General features: G+C 68.3%; 1 protein-coding gene across 1 annotated transcript; it reads right to left on the bottom strand.

Moving 5' to 3' along the window:
- Positions 1 to 1,111: 1,111 nt before the first annotated feature.
- LOC116781906 (plasma membrane calcium-transporting ATPase 3-like) lies at positions 1,112 to 19,616 on the bottom strand (the record flags this gene model as incomplete). Its single annotated transcript, XM_032677708.1, has 12 exons — positions 1,112 to 1,453; positions 2,815 to 2,973; positions 4,801 to 4,908; positions 5,911 to 6,122; positions 7,530 to 7,743; positions 9,283 to 9,474; positions 10,409 to 10,515; positions 11,536 to 11,623; positions 12,754 to 12,933; positions 14,965 to 15,199; positions 17,218 to 17,456; positions 19,581 to 19,616. Coding segments are annotated over 12 exons (2,022 nt in total), but the record flags the coding sequence as incomplete, so codon positions are not given.
- Positions 19,617 to 19,661: the final 45 nt, after the last annotated feature.

Here is a 19,661-nt window from a genome sequence, read left to right on the forward strand (position 1 = left end):
CCAAAGTGACCCCCCCAGACCCACAAATGACCCCCCAGACCCCAAAGTGACCCCCTCAAACCCCCAAGTGACCCCCCCAAGACCCCAAAGTGACCCCCCAGACCCACAAATGACCCCTCAGACTCCAAAGTGAGCCCCCAGACCCCCAAGCGACCCCCCCAGACCCCCAAGTGACCCCTCCAGACCCCGAAATGACCCCCCCAGACCCACAAATGACCCCCCAGACCCCCAAGCGACCCCCCCAGACCCACAAATGACCCCCCGGACCCCCAAGTGACCCCCCCAGACCCACAAATGACCCCCCCAGACCCCAAAGTGACCCCCCCCGGACAAACAGACAGACAGACTGACCCCCCCCTTCCCACACGTGTTTAATTCCCACGGGGGGGGAAGGGGGGAGGGGGCGCACGGAGGAGTCTCCCCCCGACCCCGCCCGCGCCCCCCCCAATAATTTACATCCGTTAAACCCCAATAAATTCATTGGCCCCAATAAATTAATTCATTAATTAAAACCCCCTCCCCCCGTCACCCCCCCTCCCCACAATTTTCCACCCAGAGCCCCCCCCCCCTCCCCCCTCCCCCAGTTTGGGGGTCGGGGGGGGGCTTCGAGCCGCCCCCCCCCCCTCCCCAGAAGAACAACATGGCTTTGGGGGGACCCCGACCCGGGGGGGGTGGGGGGCAGGGAACCCCTCCTTAAAGGGGAGGGGGGGTCCTGGGGGGGTCCCAGAGCCCCCCTCCCGCTAAAGGGGGGGCTGGAGGCTGTGGGGACACCCGGGGGGGTCTCGGGGGGGTCCCAGAGGGTCCCAGAGCCCCTCCCCCCAAAACCAAAGGAAGGTCTCGAGGCTTTGGGGACACCCGGGGGGGTCCGGGGAACCCACCCCCCCCAAATGGAGAGGGGGGGTCCGTGGGAGGCCCAGGGGGGTCCCGGGGGGTCCCAGCGCCCCCCCCCCCCGCTAAAGGGAGGTCTCGAGGCTTTGGGGACACCCAGAGAGACACGGGGGGGTTCAGGGGGGTCCCAGGGGGGTCCCAGAGCCCCCCCCCCCAAAGGGAGGTCTCGAGGCTTTGGGGACACCCAGAGAGACACGGGGGGGTTCGGGGGGTCCCAGGGGGGTCCCAGAGCCCCCCCCCCGCTAAAGGGAGGTCTCGAGGCTTTGGGGACACCCGGGGGGGTTTGGGGGGTCCCAGAGCCCCCCCCCCCTAACTAAAGGGAGGTCTCGAGGCTGTGCAGCCGCCCGGGGGGGGGGGTCCCGGCGCGGGGGGGGGGTGGTTGTTGTTGCGGTTGGGGGGGGGGCGGCTCGGGGGGGCTTCGCTCTCCACGTCGGTGTCGTCGATGAGGGGGATGTCCCCGAAGAGCAGATCCGTCTGGGGGGGCCCGAAGGGGGGGCCCGACCGGGGGTCCGGGCGGGGGGGGGGGCCCCCCCAGGGAGCTGCGGAAGGCGCGGACCACCCGCATCTGGGGGGGGGGGGGGGGGGAGAAAAGGGGGGTCAGGGGGGAGCAGGGGGAGCCCCCCGACCCCCTGGGGACCACCCACATCTGGGGGGGGGAGGGGTGGGAAAAGGGGGGTCAGGGGGGAGCAGGGGGTGACCCCTGACCCCCCAGAGACCACCCGGACCTGGGGGCGGGAAAGGGGGGTCAGTGAGGAGGGGGTGACCTCCCCCCCGACCCCCTGGGACCACCCGCACTTGGGAGGGAGGGGGGGGGGAGAAAAGGGGGGTCAGTGGGGAGGGGGTGACCCCCGACCCCCCCAGAGACCACCCACATCTGGGGGGGAGGGGGAGAGAAAAGGGGGGGTTAGGGGGGAGGGGGTGACCCCTCAACCCCCCCAGAGACCACCCCCTTCGGGGGGGGGGGGAGGGGGGAGAAGGGGGAGCCCCCCGACACACCCCTCAGGGACCACCCACATCTGGGGCGGGAGGAGGGGAAAAGGGGGGTCAGTGGGGAGGGGGTGACCCCCCCAACCCCCCCAGAGACCACCCGCAACTCAGGGGGGGGGAGGAGAAAAGGGGGGGTCAGTGGGGAGCAGGGGGAGCCCCCCGACCCCCCCCGAGACCACCCGGATCTGGGGGGAAGAGGGGGAAGGGGGGTGACCCCCCCCCCATCAGGAGACCCTCCCCCCCATCCCCAGGGACCCCCCAACCTCCCCCCATGTCCAAACCCCCCCCCTAAAACCTCTCAACCCCCCCCAGTGCCACCCCCCCCCCAGGAGACCCCCACCCCCATCCCCAGGGACCCCCAACTCCCCCCCCCATGGCCCCACCCCCCCCATCAAGGGACCCCCTCCCCCAACCCCCAGGGGTGCCCCCAAATCACCCCCCCCCCGTTGGAGACCCCCGCCCCAAACTCCACGAATTGGGGTCAGGGGTCAGAGATCGGGGTCAGGGGTCAGGGGTGGGGGTCAGGGGTAAGGAATTAGGGTCAGGGGTCACTGGGATCAGGGATTGGGGTCAGGGATTGGGGTCAGAGGTCATGGGTTGGGAGCATAGGTGAGGGTCAGGGGTCAGAGATCATGGATTGGGGTCAGAGGTCACGGGTTGGGGTCATAGGTTCGGGTTCAGGGATCACGGGTCAGAGGTCAAGGGTCAAGGCTTGGGGTCACAGGTCGGGGTCAGGGGTCACGTTGTGGTCAGGGGTCATGGATTGGGTATGGGGTTGGGGTCAAGGGTCACGGGTCATGGATTGGGGTCACAGGTCAGGAATTGGGGTCAGGGATGAGGAACTGGGGTCAGGGTCATGGATCAGGGGTCAGAGGTCAGGGATTGGGGTCAGGGTCACGGATTGGGATCACAGGTCAGAGGTCAGGGGTCAGGGGTCACCTGTGTCTGGACGCGGCTCAGCCCCCGCACCCAGAGCAGCCGCCCCCGCTGCTCGTCCAGCCCGGGACCCTCCGAGCTCAAATCCAGCCCCGACGACCCCCCCGAGGGGCCCGGGACCCCCCCGGGGCAGGGGGGACCCCCCGGGACACACACCAGCACCTGGGGGGGGCAAATTGGGGGGGTAACGGGGAGTCTGAGCCCCCCCAGTGCACACACCAGCACCTGGGGGGCAAATTGGGGGGTAACGGGGAGTCTGAACCCCCCTGGGACACACACCAGGACCTGGGGGGCAAATTGGGAGGGTAACGGGGGGTCTGAGCCCCCCCAGGACACAGACCAGCACCTGGGGGGCAAATTGGGGGGGTAACGGGGAGTCTGAACCCCCCTGGGACACACACCAGGACCTGGGGGGGAAATTGGGGGGGTAACAGGGGGTCTGAGCCCCCCCCAGGGGCAGGGGGGACCCCCCGGGACACAGACAAGGACCTGGGGGGGAAATTGGGGGGTAACAGGGGGGTAACAGGGGGTCTGAGCCCCCCTGGGGCAGTGGGGACCCCCCAGGACACACACCAGCACCTGGAGGGGGAATTGGGGGGGAATGGGGAGTAATTGGGGGGTCTGAGCCCCCGCAGGGCACACACCAGTACCTGGGGGGGGAATTGGGGGGGTCATGGGGGGTCTGAGCCCCCCCTGGGACACAGACAAGGACCTGGGGGGGCAAACTGGGGGGGTAACGGGGGGGGGGTCTGAGTCCCCCCCAGGGCACACACCAGGATCTGGGGGGGGGGGAATTGGGGGGGTAATGGGGGGTAACTGGGGGATCTGAGCCCCCCCGGGGCAGGGGGGACCCCCCAGGACACAGACAAGGACCTGGGGGGGTTCTCATAGTTTGAGGGGGGTCCCATAGTTTGGGGGTCCCACGGGGATCCCATGGTTCAAGGGGGGGATCCCACAACTCGGGGGTCCCATGGGGGGGGATCCTATGGTTTGGGGGGGGATCCCATAGTTTGGGGGTCCCACAGGGTTCCCATGGTTTTGGGGGGGGGTCTCACGGCTCAGGGGTCCCGTGGTTGGGGTCTCATAGTTTGGGGGGGGGGTCCTGTGGGAGGATCCCATGGTTTGAGGGGGGGGGTCCCACAGTTTGGGGGTCCCACGAGGGGATCCCATGGTTTGAGGGGGCTCCAGAGGGATCCCATGGTTTGGGGAGGGGGTTCCCACAGTTTGGGGGTCCCACAGGGATCCCATGGTTTGGGGGGGGATCCCACAGCTCGGGGGTCCTGGGGGGGGGGATTCCCATGGTTTGAGGGGGGTGTCCCATGGTTTTAGAGGGGGTCCCATGGCTCAGGGGTCCCACAGGGATCCCACGGTCCCATGGGGGGGATCCTATGGTTTGGGGGTTCCCATAGTTTGGGGGTCCCACAGGGGGTTCCCATGTTTTTGGGGGGGGGTCTCATGGCTCAGGGGTCCCGTGGGGGGGGTCCCATGGTTTGGGGGGGGGATCCCACGGCTTGGGGGGGGTGTCCCACAGGGGGTTCCCATGGTTTGGGGGGGGGGTCCCACGGCTTGGGGGTCCACGGGGGGATCGCATGGTTTGGGGGGGGGGGGGGGTGTCCCACAGGGGGTTCCCAAGGTTTGGGGGGGGGGTCCCACAGCTCGGGGGTCCCATGGGGGGGGATCCTATGGTTTGGGGGGGTCCCATAGGTTGGGGGTCCCACAGGGGGTTCCCATGGTTTGGGAGGGGTCCCACGGCTCAGGAGTCCCATGGGGGGGTTCCCATGGTTTGGGGGGGTCCCATACTTTGGGGATCCCACAGGGGGTTCCCATGGTTTTGGGGGGGTCCCACAGCTCGGGGGTCCCGCGGGGGGGATCCCACATCTCAGGGGGGGGGGGGTCCCACGGCTCGGGGGTCCCGCGGGGGGGGTTCTCATGGTTTGGGGGGGGGTCCCACGGCTCGGGGGTCCCGCGGGGGGGGGTCTCTGTCCATACCTGCCCCCAGACGAGCTCCCCGACCCCCACGAAGAGGCACCAGAGCCACTGGTCGGTACTGAGGGGGGAGCAGCTGAACGGCTTCCCCCCGAACTGCACGATCACCACCTGGGGGGCACCGGGGGGGGTCAGGGGGGGCTCCGGGGGCGGCTCCGGAGGCTCCGACACCCCCCCGGTCCCCTCTGGGTCTGGGGTCCCCCAGAGCCCCCTGAAGCCCCCCTAGAGCCCACCTGGACAGCGAAGGTGCCGAGGACAATGGGGCAGAAGATGGGGGTCCCTGGGGGTCCCTGAGGGTCCCCATCGTGTCCACTCCACATCTGGGGGGCCCTGGGGGTCCCTGTGAGTCCCCTCCCCCTCTGGTGCCCCCAAAAGCCCCTCAGAGCCCCCCCCGAGCCCACCTGGATGGCGAAGGTGCTGGGGACGATGGAGCAGAAGATGGGGGGCCCTGGGGGCCCCTGAAGGTCCCCACGAGTCTCCTCTACATCTGGGGGTCATTTTGGGTCCCCTCCAAGTCTGGGGGTCCCTGAGGGTCCCCATCGTGTCCCCTCCACATCTGGGGGTCCCTGGGGGTCCCTGTGAGTCCCCTCCCCCTCTGGTGCCCCCAAAAGCCCCCCAGAGCCCCCCAGAGCCTCCTGAAGCCCCCCCAGAGCCCACCTGGATGGCAAAGGTGCCGAGGACAATGGGGCAGAAGATGGGGGTCCCTGGGGGTCCCCACAAGTCCCCTCTAAGTCTGGGGGTCCCTGGGGGGTCCCTATGAGTCCCCTCCCCATCTGGTGCCCCCCAGAGCCCCCCAAAGCCCCCCCGGAACCCACCTGGACAGCGAAGGTGCCGAGGACGATGGAGCAGAAGATGGGGGGCCCTGGGGGTCCCTATGAGTCCCCTCCCCATCTGGTGCCCCCCAGAGCCCCCCAAAGCCCCCTGGAGCCCCTCAAAGCCCCCCAGAGCCCCCCCCCGGAGCCCACCTGGATGGCGAAGGTGCCGAGGACGATGGAGCAGAAGATGGGGGTCCCTATGAGTCCCATCTAAGTCTGGGGGTCCCTGGGGGTCCCTGTGAGTCCCCTCCCCATCTGGTGCACCCCCAAAGCCCCCCAAAGCCCCCCTGGAGCCCACCTGGACGGCGAAGGTGCCGAGGACGATGGAGCAGAAGATGGGGTTGCCGAAGACGCCGGCGAAGACGTTCCTCTCGCCGTGGATCTTGCGGGCGTTGAGCTCGTTGAAGAGCTGCATCAGCACGAAGGTGTTGAAGATGATGGTGAAGTGCTCCGAGGGGGGGGCGTGCAGGGGGGCCCCCCGCCCGCTGTCGATGTCGAACAGCACCTCCCCTGCGGGGAGGGAGGGGGACAACACGGTTTTGGGGGTCTGGGAGGGGTCTGCGGGGGGTGCAGGGTCCCCACGGTGTCCCCTCCACGTCTGGGGGTCCCTTCATGTCCCCTCCATGTCTGGGGGTCCCTGGGAGTCTCTTCAGGTCCCCACAGTGTCCCCTCCACATCTGGGGGTCTCTGGGGGTCCTTCCAGGTCGGGGGGGTCCCCCTGCCCGCTGTCGATGTCAAACAGCACCTCCCCTGCACGGGGGGGGGGAAGGGGGGACACGGTTTTGGGGGTCTGGGAGGGTCTGCGGGAGGTGCAGAGTCCCCACGGTGTCCCCTCCACGTCTGGGGTTTCTTGAGGGTCCCTTCAGGCGCCCACGGTGTCCCCTCCCAATCTGGGGGTCCCTGGGGGTCCTTTCAGGTGCCTGTGGTGTCCCCTCCCAATCTGGGGGTCCTTTCAGCTCCCCACAGTGTCCCCTGCCAATCTGGGGGTCCCTGGGGGTCCCTTCAGGTCCCCACGGTGTCCCCTCCACGTCTGGGGGTCCCTGGGAGTCCCTTCAGGTGCCCGTGGTGTCCCCTCCCAATCTGGGGGTCCCTGAGGGTCCTTTCAGCTCCCCACAGGGTCCCCTCCCAATCTGGGGGTCCCTGAGGGTCCCTTCAGGTCTCCACAGTGTCCCCTCCCGGTCTGGGGGTCCCTTCAAGTCCTCTCCCAATCTGGGGGTCCCTGGGGGTTCTCATGACTCCCCTCCACGTCTGGGGGTCCCTTCAGGTCCTCATGGTGTCCCCTCCCAATCTGGGGGTCCCTGGGGGTCCCTTCAGGTCCCCACAGTGTCCCCTTCAGGTCTGGGGGTCCCTTCAGGTCCCCCTGAAGATGAAGATGATGAAGATGATGAAGATGAAGATGCTGCTGCTGCTGAGGGGTCTGCAGGACCCTGTGTCCCCCCAGAGATGATGATGAAGATGGTGATGAGGAGGAGGATCTACAGGACCCTGTGTCCCTTCAAAGATGATGATGATGAAGATGATGAAGATGATGATGATGAGGATCTGCAGGACCCCCTGCTCCCCCAAAGATGATGGTGATGATGAAGATGAACATGATGAAAATGGAGATGATGATTATGATGATGATGATGAGGGTCTGCAGGACCCCCTGCCCCCCTGAAGATGATGATGAAGATGAGGAGGAGGATCTGCAGGACCCCGTGTCCCCCCAAAGACGATGATGATGAAGATGAAGATGATGAAGATGATGACAATGAGGTTCTGCAGGACCCCCTGCCCCTCCCCAAAGATGATGATGAAGATGATGACGATGAGGATCTGCAGGTCCCCCTGCCCCCCCAAAGACGATGATGATGAAGATGACGATGAAGATGATGACGATGAGGGTCCGCAGGTGCCCCCCCGGCCCCCCTGTACCGGCGAAGAGGAAGGTGAAGATGACGAGGAGCTGGTAGAGGGCGTGGCCCAGGATGTTCCTGAGCATGGTGGGCGACACGAGCGGGTGGTCGCGGCCGTGGGGGCGGCGCAGCAGCAGCTCCTCCGTGGGCGGCTCCGTGGCCAAGGCCAAAGAGGCCAAAGTGTCCATGATGAGGTTCACCCACAGCATCTGCACCGCCTTCAGGGGGGAGTCCTGGGGGGCACGGGGGGCACACGGGGTCATGGGGGGCATGGGGGGATCATGGGGGGCACCCACAGCATCTGCACCACCTTCAGGGGGGAGTCCTGGGGGGCACGGGGGGCACAGGGGGTCATGGGGGGCACAGGGGGTCATGAGGGGTACAGGGGTCATGGGGGGCACCCAGAGCATCTGCACTGCCTTCAGGGGAGAGTCCTGGGGGGTATGGGGGGCACAGGGGGGCACAGGGGGTCATGGGGGGATCATGGGGGGCACCCACAGCATCTGCACCCACATGGGGGGCACCCACAGCATCTGCACCACCTTCAGGGGGGAGTCCTGGGGGTATGGGGGGATCAGGGGGTCATGGGGGGATCATGGGGGGCACGGGGGGCACCCACAGCATCTGCACCGCCTTCAGGGGGGAGTCCTGGGGGGCACAGGGGGCATGGGGGGTCATGGGGGGCATGGGGAGCACCCAGAGCATCTGCACCGCCTTCAGGGGAGAGTCCTGGGGGTATGGGGGGCACAGAGGGTCTTGGGGTCACAGGGGGTCATGGGGGGCATCCACAGCATCTGCACCGCCTTCAGGGGGGAGTCCTGGGGGTATGGGGGGCACAGAGGGTCCTGGGGTCACAGGGGGTCATGGGGGGCATCCACAGCATCTGCACCACCTTCAGGGGGGAGTCCTGGGGGTATGGGGGGATCAGGGGGTCATGGGGGGATCATGGGGGGCACGGGGGGCACCCACAGCATCTGCACCGCCTTCAGGGGAGAGTCCTGGGGTATGGGGGGCACAGGGGATCATAGGGGTCATGGGGGGCACCCACAGCATCTGCACCGCCTTCAGAAGGGAGTCCTGGGATATGGGGGGATCAGGGGGATCCTGGGGGGCATGGGGGGATCAGGGGGATCCTGGGGGGCACGGGGGACACAGGGGGTCATGGGGGGCACCCACAGCATCTGCACCACCTTCAGAGGGGAGTCCTGGGGGCACGGGGGGCACAGGGGGTCATGGGGGGATCAGGGGGGCTCAGGCCACCACAACGGTCACCGTGCTGATGGTGACACCTGTGACCCCCCCCTGCCCCAGGTGATGCCCAGGTAACCCTCACCTGTGTGATGCAGACCCAGTGATGCCCAGGTAACCCTCCCCTGCCCAGGTGATGCCCAGGTGCCCTCACCTGAGTGATGCAGGCCCCAGTGAAGGCCACCACGACAGTCACCACGTTGACGGTGACACTTGTGACTCCCCAGCCCCAGGTGATGCCCAGGTGTCCCCTCCCCTGCCCAGGTAACCCTCACCTGAGTGATGCAGCCCCAGTGATGCCCAGGTGCTCTCACCTGAGTGATGCAGGCCCCGGTGATGCCCAGGTACCCCTCCCCTGCCCCAGTGATGCCCAGGTGCCCTCACCTGGGTGATGCAGGCCCCGGTGATGCCCAGGTGCCCTCACCTGAGTGATGCAGCCCCAAGTGATGTCCAGGTGCCCCCTCCCCTGCCCAGGTGCCCTCACCTGGGTGATGCAGGCCCCGGTGATGCCCAGGTGCCCTCACCTGAGTGATGCAGGCCCCGGTGAAGGCCACCACGACGGCCACGACGTTGACGGTGAGCTGGAACTGCAGGAACTTGGCGATGCTGTCGTGGACGTTGCGGCCCCAGAGCACGGCCTTGACGATGGACGAGAAGTTGTCGTCGGTCAGGATGATGTCCGAGGCCTCCTTGGCCACGTCCGTGCCTGCAATGCCCTGGGGGGGACACAGGTGACCCTCAGGTGACCACAGGGACAGGGTCAGTTCCCCAGGTGACCCTCAGGTGACCACAGGCGACCCCAGGTGACCATGGCCATGGGGTGATGGCCGAGGCCTCCTTGGCCACTTCTGTGCCTGCAATGCCCTGGGGGGGACACCACAGTGACCACTGGTGACCACAGGGACAGGGTCAGTTCCCCAGGTGACCACAGGTGACCCTCAGGTGACCATGGGCACGGGGTGATGGCCGAGGCCTCCTTGGCCATGTCTGTCCCTGCAATGCCCTGGGGGGGACACCACAGTGACCACAGGTGACCACAGGTGACCCTCAGGTGACCCCAGGTGACCACCAGGTGACCACGGGCATGGGGGGATGGCCAAGACCTCCTTGGCCACGTCCGTGCCCACAGTGCCCTGGGGGGGGACACAGGGGAGACACACGGGGGACACAGGTGGCCCTCAGGTGACCCCAGGTGACCCCCAGGTGACCCCAGGGTTCCCCAGATGACCCCCAGGTGACCCTCAGGTGACCACAAGTGACCCTCAGGTGACCACAGGGCTTCGAGGGGGGTCTGGGGGTATCCCCATTTTGGGGGAGCGGGTTGGGGGTCCCCCATTTGGAAAAGGGGGGGGTCTGGGGGCATCCCCATTTTGGGGGGGGTGGGTTGGGAGTCCCCCATTTGGAAAGGGGGGGGGTCTGGGGGTATCCCTATTTTGGGGGGCGTTGGGGGGTCCCCCATTTGGAAAGGGGGGGGTCTTGGTGACCACGAGACCCCCCGGGGGGATCTCGGGGCTCTGGGGGGATCTCGGGGCTCTGGGTGCCCAGGGGGCCCATTTTAGGGGGGGGGGGTGACTCTGAGGACCCCCTGTGGGTGTCTGGGGGGGGTCCCGGGTGCGGGGGGGTCCCGTTTTTTTGGGGGGGGGTCGTTACCATGGCGAACCCCACGTCGGCCTTTTTGAGGGCGGGGCCGTCGTTGGTGCCGTCCCCGGTGACGGCCACGACCTGGCGCTGCTCCCCGATGGTGCTGTCGATGATCCCTGGGGGGGGGACACCCCCACGGTCCCCTCTGAGCCCCCCCGGACCACCCGGGACCCCCCCGAGCCCCCCCGGACCCCCAAAACACCCCCCCGAGCCCCCCACCTTTGACCCAGGGTGTGTTCGTGGGTGACCCCTCCCATGGAAACCCCCCCCAGCCCTTGTCCAGGTTCTCTGGGGGGGTGAGACCCCCACGATCCCCTCTGACCTCCCCCCAGTCCCCTCCGACCCCCCCATGGGCCCCTCTGACCCCCCAGGACCCCCCAAAACCCCCCGAGCCCCCCACCTTTGCCCAGGGTGTGGTTGTGGGTGATCCCCCCATGGACCCCCCTGAGCCCCTCCAGGGACCCCCCCAGACCTTGTCCAGGTTCTCCAGAGGGGTGAGACCCCCACAGTCCCCTCTGGCCCCCCTATGGGCCCCTCTGACCCTCTGGGGCCCCCCAAAACCTCCCTGGACCCCAAAACCCCGCCCCACAAACCCCACCTTTGACCCAGGGTGTGTTCGTGGGTGACCCCCCACACACCTTGTCCAGGTTCTCTGGGGGGGTGAGACCCCCACAGTCCCCTCTGACCCCCCCATGGGCCCCTCTGACCCCCCCCAGGAGCACCCCAGACCCCCCGAGACCCCCAGGAGCCCCAAAACACCCCCCCCCGGACCCCCACCTTAGCCAGGGTGTGTTTATGGGTGATCCCCCCACGGACCCCCAGGACCTCCCCGCAGGTTCTCCTGCTCCCCCTGGGGGGGTGAGACCCCCACGATCCCCTGTGAGACCCCCCAGAGCACCCCGGAACCCCCCCGAGCCCCCCCGGACCCCCAAAACCCCTCCCAAGCCCCCTCCCCTTAGCCAGGGTGTGTTTGTGGGTGATCCCCCCGTGGGCCCCCCTGAGCCCCTCCAGGGACCCCCCCAGCCCTTGTCCAGGTTCTCTGGGGGAGTGAGACCCCCACGATCCCCTCTGACCCCCCCATGGAGCCCCTCTGACCCCCCAGGACCCCCCTAAAGCCTCCCCCGAGCCCCCCCCACCTTTGACCAGGGTGTGTTTGTCGGTGGGCGACGACCTGGCCAAGACCCTCAGCTTGGGCCACACCTTGTCCAGGCGCTCCTGCTCCACCTGGGGGGGGGGTGAGACCCTCAGGGACCCCCCCAGGGACCCCCAGGGTCATCTGAGCCCCCCAGGGACCCCCAGGGTCATCTGACCCCCCCCCATGGACACCCAGGGTCATCTGAGCCCCTCCTGGTCCATCCCCCCACACCTTGTCCAGGCGCTCCTGCTCCACCTGGGGGGGGTGAGACCCTCAGGGACCCCCCCAGGGACCCCCAGGGTCATCTGACCCCCCCCCCATGGACACCCAGGGTCATCTGAGCCCCTCCGGGTCCATCCCCCCCACACCTTGTCCAGGCGCTCCTGCTCCACCTGGGGGGGGTGAGACCCTCAGGGACCCCCCAAGGACCCCCCCCAGGGACCCCCAGGGTCATCTGACCCCCCCCCTCCCAGTGCCCCTCCCAGTGCCCCCAGTCCCTCCCAGTGCCCCTCCCAGTCCCTCCCAGTACCCCCAGTACCTCCCCGCGGTGGTTGCGGATGCGGCGGTTGAACTCCTTGCCCTCGAGGCAGAGCCAGTGCCCCCCAGTGCCCCTCCCAGTGCCCCCAGTCCCTCCCAGTGCCCCCAGTGTCCCTCCCAGTGCCCCTCCCAGTGCCCCCCAGTGCCCCCCAGTGTCCCTCCCAGTGCCCCCCAGTGCCCCCCAACCCCCCTCCCAGTGCCCCCCAGTGCCCCCCAGTGCCCCTCCCAGTCCCTCCCAGTGCCCCCAACTCCCCTCTCAGTGCCCCCCAATCTCTCTCCCAGTCCCTCCCAGTGCCTCCCAATGCCCCTCCCAGTCCCTCCCAGTCCCTCCCAGTGCTCCCAGTGCCCCCAGTCCCTCCCCGCGGTGGTTCCGGATGCAGCGATTGAACTCCTTGCCCTCGAGGCAGAGCCAGTGCCCCCCCCGTGCCCCCTAATGCCCCTCCCAGTGCCCCCCAGTGCCGCTCCCAGTGCTCCCAGTGCCCGCAGTACCTCCCCGCGGTGGTTCCGGATGCGGCGGTTGAACTCCTTGCCCTCGAGGCAGAGCCAGTGCCCCCCAGTGCCCCTCCCAGTGCCCCCAGTGCCCCTCCCAGTCCCTCCCAGTCCCTCCCAGTGCTCCCAGTGCCCCCTAATCTCCCTCCCAGTCGCTCCCAGTCCCTCCCAGTGCTCCCAGTGCCCGCAGTACCTCCCCGCGGTGGTTGCGGATGCGGCGGTTGAACTCCTTGCCCTCGAGGCAGAGCCAGTCGCCGCCCGGGGGGAGGATCCCGCACTTGGTGGCGATGGCTCGCGCCGTGTCCAGGTTGTCGCCGGTCACCATCCGGACCGTGATCCCCGCGCGCTGGCACTTCCGGATGGCCTCGGGCACCTGCGGGGACGGCGGGGGCCGAAGTGTCCCCAAGGTGTCCCCAAGGTGTCCCCAAGGTGTCCCCAGGGGGTCCCCAGGGGGTCCCCAGGGGGTCCCCAAAGTGTCCCTGTGTCACCTGTGTCCCCAAAGTGTCCCCAAGGTGTCCCCAACGTGTCACCAGGGGGTCCCCAAAGTGTCCCTGTGTCACCTGTGTCCCCAAAGTGTCCCCAAAGTGTCCCTGTGTCACCTGTGTCCCCAAAGTGTCCCCAAGGTGTCCCCAAAGTGTCACCAGGGGGTCCCCAGGGAGTCCCCAAAGTGTCCCTGTGTCACCTGTGTCCCCAAAGTGTCCCCAGGGGGTCCCCAAAGTGTCCCTGTGTCACCTGTGTCCCCAAAGTGTCCCCAGGGGGTCCCCAAAGTGTCCCCAAGGTGTCCCCAGGGGGTCCTCGTGCCCCTCACCTGGCCCCGTGTCCCGAAAGTGTCTCCAAGGTGTCCCCAAGGTGTCCCCGAAGTGTCACCAAGGTGTCATCAAAGTGGCCCCAGGGGGTCCTCATGTCTCTCACCTGGCCCCGTGTCCCCAAGGTGTCCCCAAAGTGTCCCCAAGGTGTCCCCGAGGTGTCCCCAAAGTGTCCCCAAGGTGTCACCAAGGGGTCCCCAGGATGTCCCCAAAGTGTCCCCAAGAGGTCCCCAAAGTGTCCCCAAGGTATCCCCAAGGGGTCCCCAGGATGTCCCCAGAGTGTCCCCAGGGGGTCCCCAAAGTGTCACCCAAGTGTCCCCAGGGGGTCCTCGTGTCTCTCACCTGGCCCCGTATCCCCAAGGTGTCCCCAAAGTGTCCCCAAGGTGTCCCCACGGGGTCCCCAGGGGGTCCTTGTGCCCCTCACCTGGCTCCGTGTCCCCAAAGTGTCCCCAAGGGCTCCCCAGGGGGGCCCCAAAGTGTCCTCCTGTCTCTTACCTGGCCCTGTGTCCCCAAAGTGTCCCCAGGGTGTCCCCAAAGTGTCACCAAGGGGTCCCCAGGATGTCCCCAAAGTGTCCCCAGGGTGTCCCCAAAGTGTCCCTCACCTGGCCCCGTATCCCCAAAGTGTCCCTGTGTCACCTGTGTCCCCAGGGGGTCCCCAAGGTGCCCCCAGGGGGTCCCCAAAGTGTCCCCACCGGGTCCTCGATGCCCACGATGGCAATGCAGGTCAGTGCCCCCAGTGCCCCCCCAGTGCTCCCAGTGCCCCCCAGTCCCTCCCAGTCCCTCCCAGTGCCCCCCAGTGCTCCCAGTGCCCCCCAGTCCCTCCCAGTGCCCCCCAGTGCTCCCAGTCCCCCCTAACCCCTTCCCATTCCCTTCCCAGTCCCTCCCAGTGCTCCCAGTTCCCCCCCCAGTCCCTCCCAGTGCCCCCCAGTGCTCCCAGTGCCCCCCCAGTCCCTCCCAGTCCCCCCCAGTGCTCCCAGTGCCCCCCAGTCTCTCCCAGTGCCCCACCTCCGGCCGCACGGGGTCCTCGATGCCCACGATGGCGACGCAGGTCAGTGCCCCCAGTGCCCCCCCAGTCCCTCCCAGGGCCCCCCAGTGCCCCCCAGTCTCTCCCATTCCCCTCCCAGTCTGTCCCAGTCTCTCCCAGTGCCCCACCTCCGGCCGCACGGGGTCCTCGATGCCCACGGTGGTGATGCAGGTCAGTGCTCCCAGTGCCCCCCAGTCCCTCCCAGTGCCCCCCAGTCCCTCCCAGTGCCCCCCAGTCCGTCCCAGTGCCCCACCTCTGGCTGCACGGGGTCCTCGATGCCCACGATGGCGATGCAGGTCAGTGCCCCCAGTGCCCCACAGTGCCCCCCAGTCCCTCCCAGTCTCTCCCAGTGCCAATCTGTCTCTCCCATTCCCCTCCCAGTCCCTCCCAGTCCCTCCCAGTCCGTCCCAGTGCCCCACCTCCGGCCGCACGGGGTCCTCGATGCCCACGATGGCGATGCAGGTCAGTGCCCCCAGTGCCCCCCAGTCCCTCCCAGTGCCCCCCAATCCCTTCCCATTCCCCTCCCAGTCCCTCCCAGTGTTCCCAGTGCCCCCCAGTTCTCCCAGTGCCCCACCTCCGGCCGCACGGGGTCCTCGATGCCCACGATGGCGATGCAGGTCAGCTCGGCCACCACGGCGGCCTCGTCGTCCCAGGGGGGCTCGGGCCGGGGGGGGAAGTCTCGGAAGGCGAGGACGAGGGTCCGCAGCCCCCCCCCCGCCATGGGCTCCACCACCCGCCGCACCAGCTCCTCCCGCTCGGCTCCCCCGAAGGGCTGCGGGGACCCCCCCGGGCCCAGGATGGAGCTGCACCTGCGGGGGGGGGCACGGGGGGGTCACGGGAGGGGGGCTGGGGGGGTCCCGAGGGGGTCCCGAGGGGGTCAGGATGGAGCTGTGCCTGTGTGGGGGTCAGGGAGGGTCACGGGAGGGGATCTGGGGGGATCCCGAGGGGGTCCCGAGGGGGTCCCGAGGGGGTCAGGATGGAGCTGTGCCCGCGGGGGGAGGCGCGGGGGGGTCGGGGGGACACAGGAGGGGGGTCTGGGGGGGTCCCGAGGGGGTCCTGAGGGGTTCCCGAGGGGGTCAGGATGGAGCTGTGCCTGTGGGAGGGGCACGGGGGGGATCATGGAGGGGGGCTGGGGGGTCCCGAGAGGGTCTGGGGGTCAGGGAGGGTCACGGGAGGGGGTCTGGGGGGGTCCCGAGGGGGTCAGGATGGAGCTATGCCTGTGGGGGTTTACGGGGGGGTCACGGGAGGGGGTCTGGGGGGGTCCCGAGGGGGTCTGGAGGGGTCCCAAGGGGGTCTTGAGGGGTTCAGGATGAAGCTGCACCTGCGGGGAGGGTACGGGGGGGGCATGGGAGGGGGTCTGGGGGTCAGGGAGGGTCATGGGAGGGGGGCTGGGGGGGTCCTGAGGGGGTCAGGATGGAGCTGTGCCTGCGGGGGGGTCGCGGGAGGGTCATGGGAGGGGGTCTGGGGGGTCCCGAGAGGGTCTGGGGGTCAGGGAGGGTCAGGGGAGGGGGTCTGGGGGGTCCCGAGGGGGTCCCGAGGGGGTCAGGATGGAGCTGTGCCTGTGGGGGGGGCACGGGGGGGGGGGTCTAGGGGGGCCCCAAAGGGGTCTGGGGGTCAGGGAGGGTCAGGGGAGGGGATCTGGGGGGTCCCGAGGGGGTCTGGGGGTCAGGGAGGGTCAGGGGAGGGGGTCTGGAGGGGTCCCAAGGGGGTCCCGAGGGGGTCAGGATGGAGTTGTGCCTGTGGGGGGGTTACAGGGGGGGTCACAGGAGGGGGGCTGGGGGTTCCCGAGAGGGTCTGGGGGTCAGGGAGGGTCACGGGAGGGGGGCTGGGGGGGTCCCGAGGGGGTCAGGATGGAGCTGCACCTGCGGGGGGGGGGGCGCGGGGGGGTCACGGGAGGGGGTCTGGGGGGGTCTGGGCTCCTCAGGTGTATTTTAGGACCCCCATGCCCATATTTTGGGTCCATTTTTGGCCCCCCATGCCCATTTTTGGCCCCCCCCTCACCTCCTGAGCAGCATTTCTGATGCCCCCTTTGCTGCAGAGGCAGAATCCCCCCCCCCAGGCCCATTTTGGGGTGGATTTTCAGCCCCTGCCATCCCCCCCATGCCCATATTTGTGCCCCCCCTCACCTCCTGAGCAGCATTTCTGATGCCCCCTTTGCTGTAGAGCCGGAATCCCCCCTCGGGTTCATTTTGGGACCCCCGGGCCCGTTTTGGGGTGGGTTTTTGGCCCCCCCTCACCTCCTGAGCAGCATTTCAGACACCCCCTTTGCTGTAGAGGCAGCAGCCACCCCCGGGCCCATTTTGGGATTCCCAGGGACATTTTGGCATCCTCAGGATGATTTTGAGACCCCCAGGCTGATTTTGAGACCTCCCCTGCCCATTTTTGTGCCCCCCTCTCACCTCCTGAGCAGCATTTCTGATGCCCCCTTTGCTGTAGAGCCGGAATCCCCCCTCGGGTTCATTTTAGGACCCCCGTGCCCATTTTGGGGTGGGTTTTTGGCCCCTGCCGTCCCCCCCATGCCCATTTTTGCGCCCTCCCTCACCTCCTGAGCAGCATTTCTGATGCCCCCTTTGCTGAAGAGGCAGAAGCTCCCCCCGGGTCCATTCTGGGATCCCCAGGGATATTTTGGGATCCTCAGGATGATTTTGAGACCCCCAGGCTGATTTTGAGACCCCCCCATGTCCATTTTTGTGCCCCCCCCTCACCTCCTGAGCAGCATTTCTGATGCCCCCTTTGCTGCAGAGGCAGAATCCCCCCCGGGCCCATCTTGGGGTGGGTTTTTGGCCCCTGCCATCCCCCCCATGCCCATTTTTGCGCCCCCCCCCACCTCCTGAGCAGCATTTCGGAGGCCCCTTTGCTGTACAGTCGGAAGCCCGGGCCGTGCCTGGTGACGGTGCTCATGGATTTGCGCTCGGAGTTGAAGGTGAAAACCTTCACCAGCCGCTCCTCGGGCACCTGAGCCCGCACGGCCTCGGGGTCCCGGCCCAGGGCGAGCACCAGCCCCAGCAGGGCACACTCCGTCTTGTTGCCCACCTGGCGCGGGAGACCCCCGGGGGTCTCGGGGGGCTGCGGGGGGGAGAAAGGGGGGGGTGAGGGGGTGCGGGGTCAGCGGGGAGGGGAGAAGGTGGGAGGGTTCCCACCCCGAGCCTTCCCAAACCCCCCCTCCCCACCCCGAGCCTTCCCAATCCCTCCAGACCCCTTCAAACTCACTCAGACTCCCCCAAAACCCCGAGACGCCCCCCCCCCCCGAGACCCCCTCCAACCCCCCCGACCACTCCAACCCCCCCCAGACCCCCTCCAAAACCCTCAGATCTCCCCCAAAACCCCCAGAGCCCCAAGCCCCCTCCAACACCCCTCCGGGGGTCTCGAGGGGCTGCGGGGGGGAGAAGGGGGGGGGTGAGGGGGTGTGGGGTCAGCGGGGAGGGGAGAGGGTGGGAGGGTTCCCACCCCGAGCCTTCCCAAACCCCCCCTCCCACCCCGAGCCTTCCCAATCCCTCCAGACCCCTTCAATCGCCCTCAAACCCCTCCAAACCCTCCCCCTCGAGAACCCTCCAAACCCCCCCAAGACCCCCAGACCCCTCCAACCCCCCCCAGACCCCTCCCAAACCCCCAGACCCCTCCCAAAACCCACAGACCCCTCCCAAATCCCCCAGACCCCTCCAAACCCCCCAGATCCCCCCCAACACCCCTCCAGGGGTCTCGGGGGGCTGCGGGGAGAGAATGGGGGGGGTGAGGGGGTGCGGGGTCAGTGGGGAGGGGAGAGGACGGGAGGGTTCCCACCCCAGGCCTTCCCAATCCCTCCAGACCCCTCCAAACCCTCCCCCTCGAGACCCCTCCAACCCCCCCAAGACCCCCAGACCACTCCAAATCCTCTCCAGACCCCTTCAACCCCCCCAAGACCCCCCCAAAAACCCCTCCAACCCCCACCCCCCCTCCAAACTCGGGGGGCTGCGGGGGGGAGAAGGGGGGGGGTGAGGGGGTGTGGGGTCAGCGGGGAGGGGAGAGGGTTCCCACCCCGAGTCTTCCCAATGCTCCCAAACCCTCTGAGACCCCCCCAAAGCCCCCCCAAAACCCCCAGACCCCTCCAACCCCCCCGACCCCTCCAAACTCCCCCCCGACCCCTCTAACCCCCTCCCAGACCCCTCCAAAACCCCCAGACCCCTCCCAAAACTCCCAGACTCCTCCAAACGCCCCCAAAACCTTTCCAAACCCCTCCAAGCCCCCCTAAAACCCCTCCAGGGGTCTCGGGGGGCTGTGGGGGGGAGAATGGAGGGGGAGGGGGGGTGTGGGGTCAGGGGGGAGGGGAGGGTTCCCACCTCGAGCCTTCCCAACCCCCCCCAAAACCCCTCGTCCTCTCCAGTCCCTCCATCCCCCCTTATCACCCCCCCCCCGACCCTCCCAGGTCCCCTCAACCCCCTCAGGCCCCCAAACCCCCCCCAAGTCCTCCAATCCCCCCCCAGTGCCCCCCAGCCTCCCCCCAGTCCCTCCATCTCCCCCTCCCACCCCTCCCAGTGCCACCCAAGTGCTCCCCCAGTGCCCCCCCAACCCCCCTCCCACCCCTCCCAGTGCCCACCAGTACCTTGCTGGTGTAGCCGCTGTTGATGGCCCCCCAATCCCCTCCCAGTGCCCCCCAGTGCCCCCCAATCCCCCCTCCCAGTGCCCCCTCAGTGCCCCCCAGTGCCCACCAGTATCTTGCTGGTGTAGCCACTGTTGATGGCCCCCTAATCCCCTCCCAGTGCCCCCCAGTGCCCCCCAGTATCTTGCTGGTGTAGCCACTGTTGATGGCCCCCCAGTGCCCTCCCAGTGCCCCCAGTGCCCCCCAGTATCTTGCTGGTGTAGCCGCTGTTGATGGCCCCCCAATTCCCCCCCCACCCCTCCCATTGCCCCCCCAGTGTCCCACAATCCCCCCCCCTCCTCCCAGTGCCCCCCAGTGCCCCCCAGTATCTTGCTGGTGTAGCCGCTGTTGATGGCCCCCCAATTCCCCCCCCACCCCTCCCATTGCCCCCCCAGTGTCCCCCAATCCCCCCCCACCTCTCCCAGTGCCCCCCAGTGCCCCCCAGTATCTTGCTGGTGTAGCCGCTGTTGATGACCCCCCAACCCCCTCCCAGTGCCCCCAGTGCCCTCCCAGTGCCCCCCAGTGCCCCCCAATCCCCCCCCCAGTGCCCCCCCAGTGCCCCCCAGTGCCCTGACCAGTATCTTGCTGGTGTAGCCGCTGTTGATGGCCCCCCAGTGCCCCCTCCCAGTGCCCCCCAGTGCCCTCCCAGTGCCCCA

Source organism: Chiroxiphia lanceolata, unplaced genomic scaffold, assembly GCF_009829145.1.
Source record: "Chiroxiphia lanceolata isolate bChiLan1 unplaced genomic scaffold, bChiLan1.pri scaffold_88_arrow_ctg1, whole genome shotgun sequence".
NCBI lineage: Eukaryota > Metazoa > Chordata > Aves > Passeriformes > Pipridae > Chiroxiphia > Chiroxiphia lanceolata.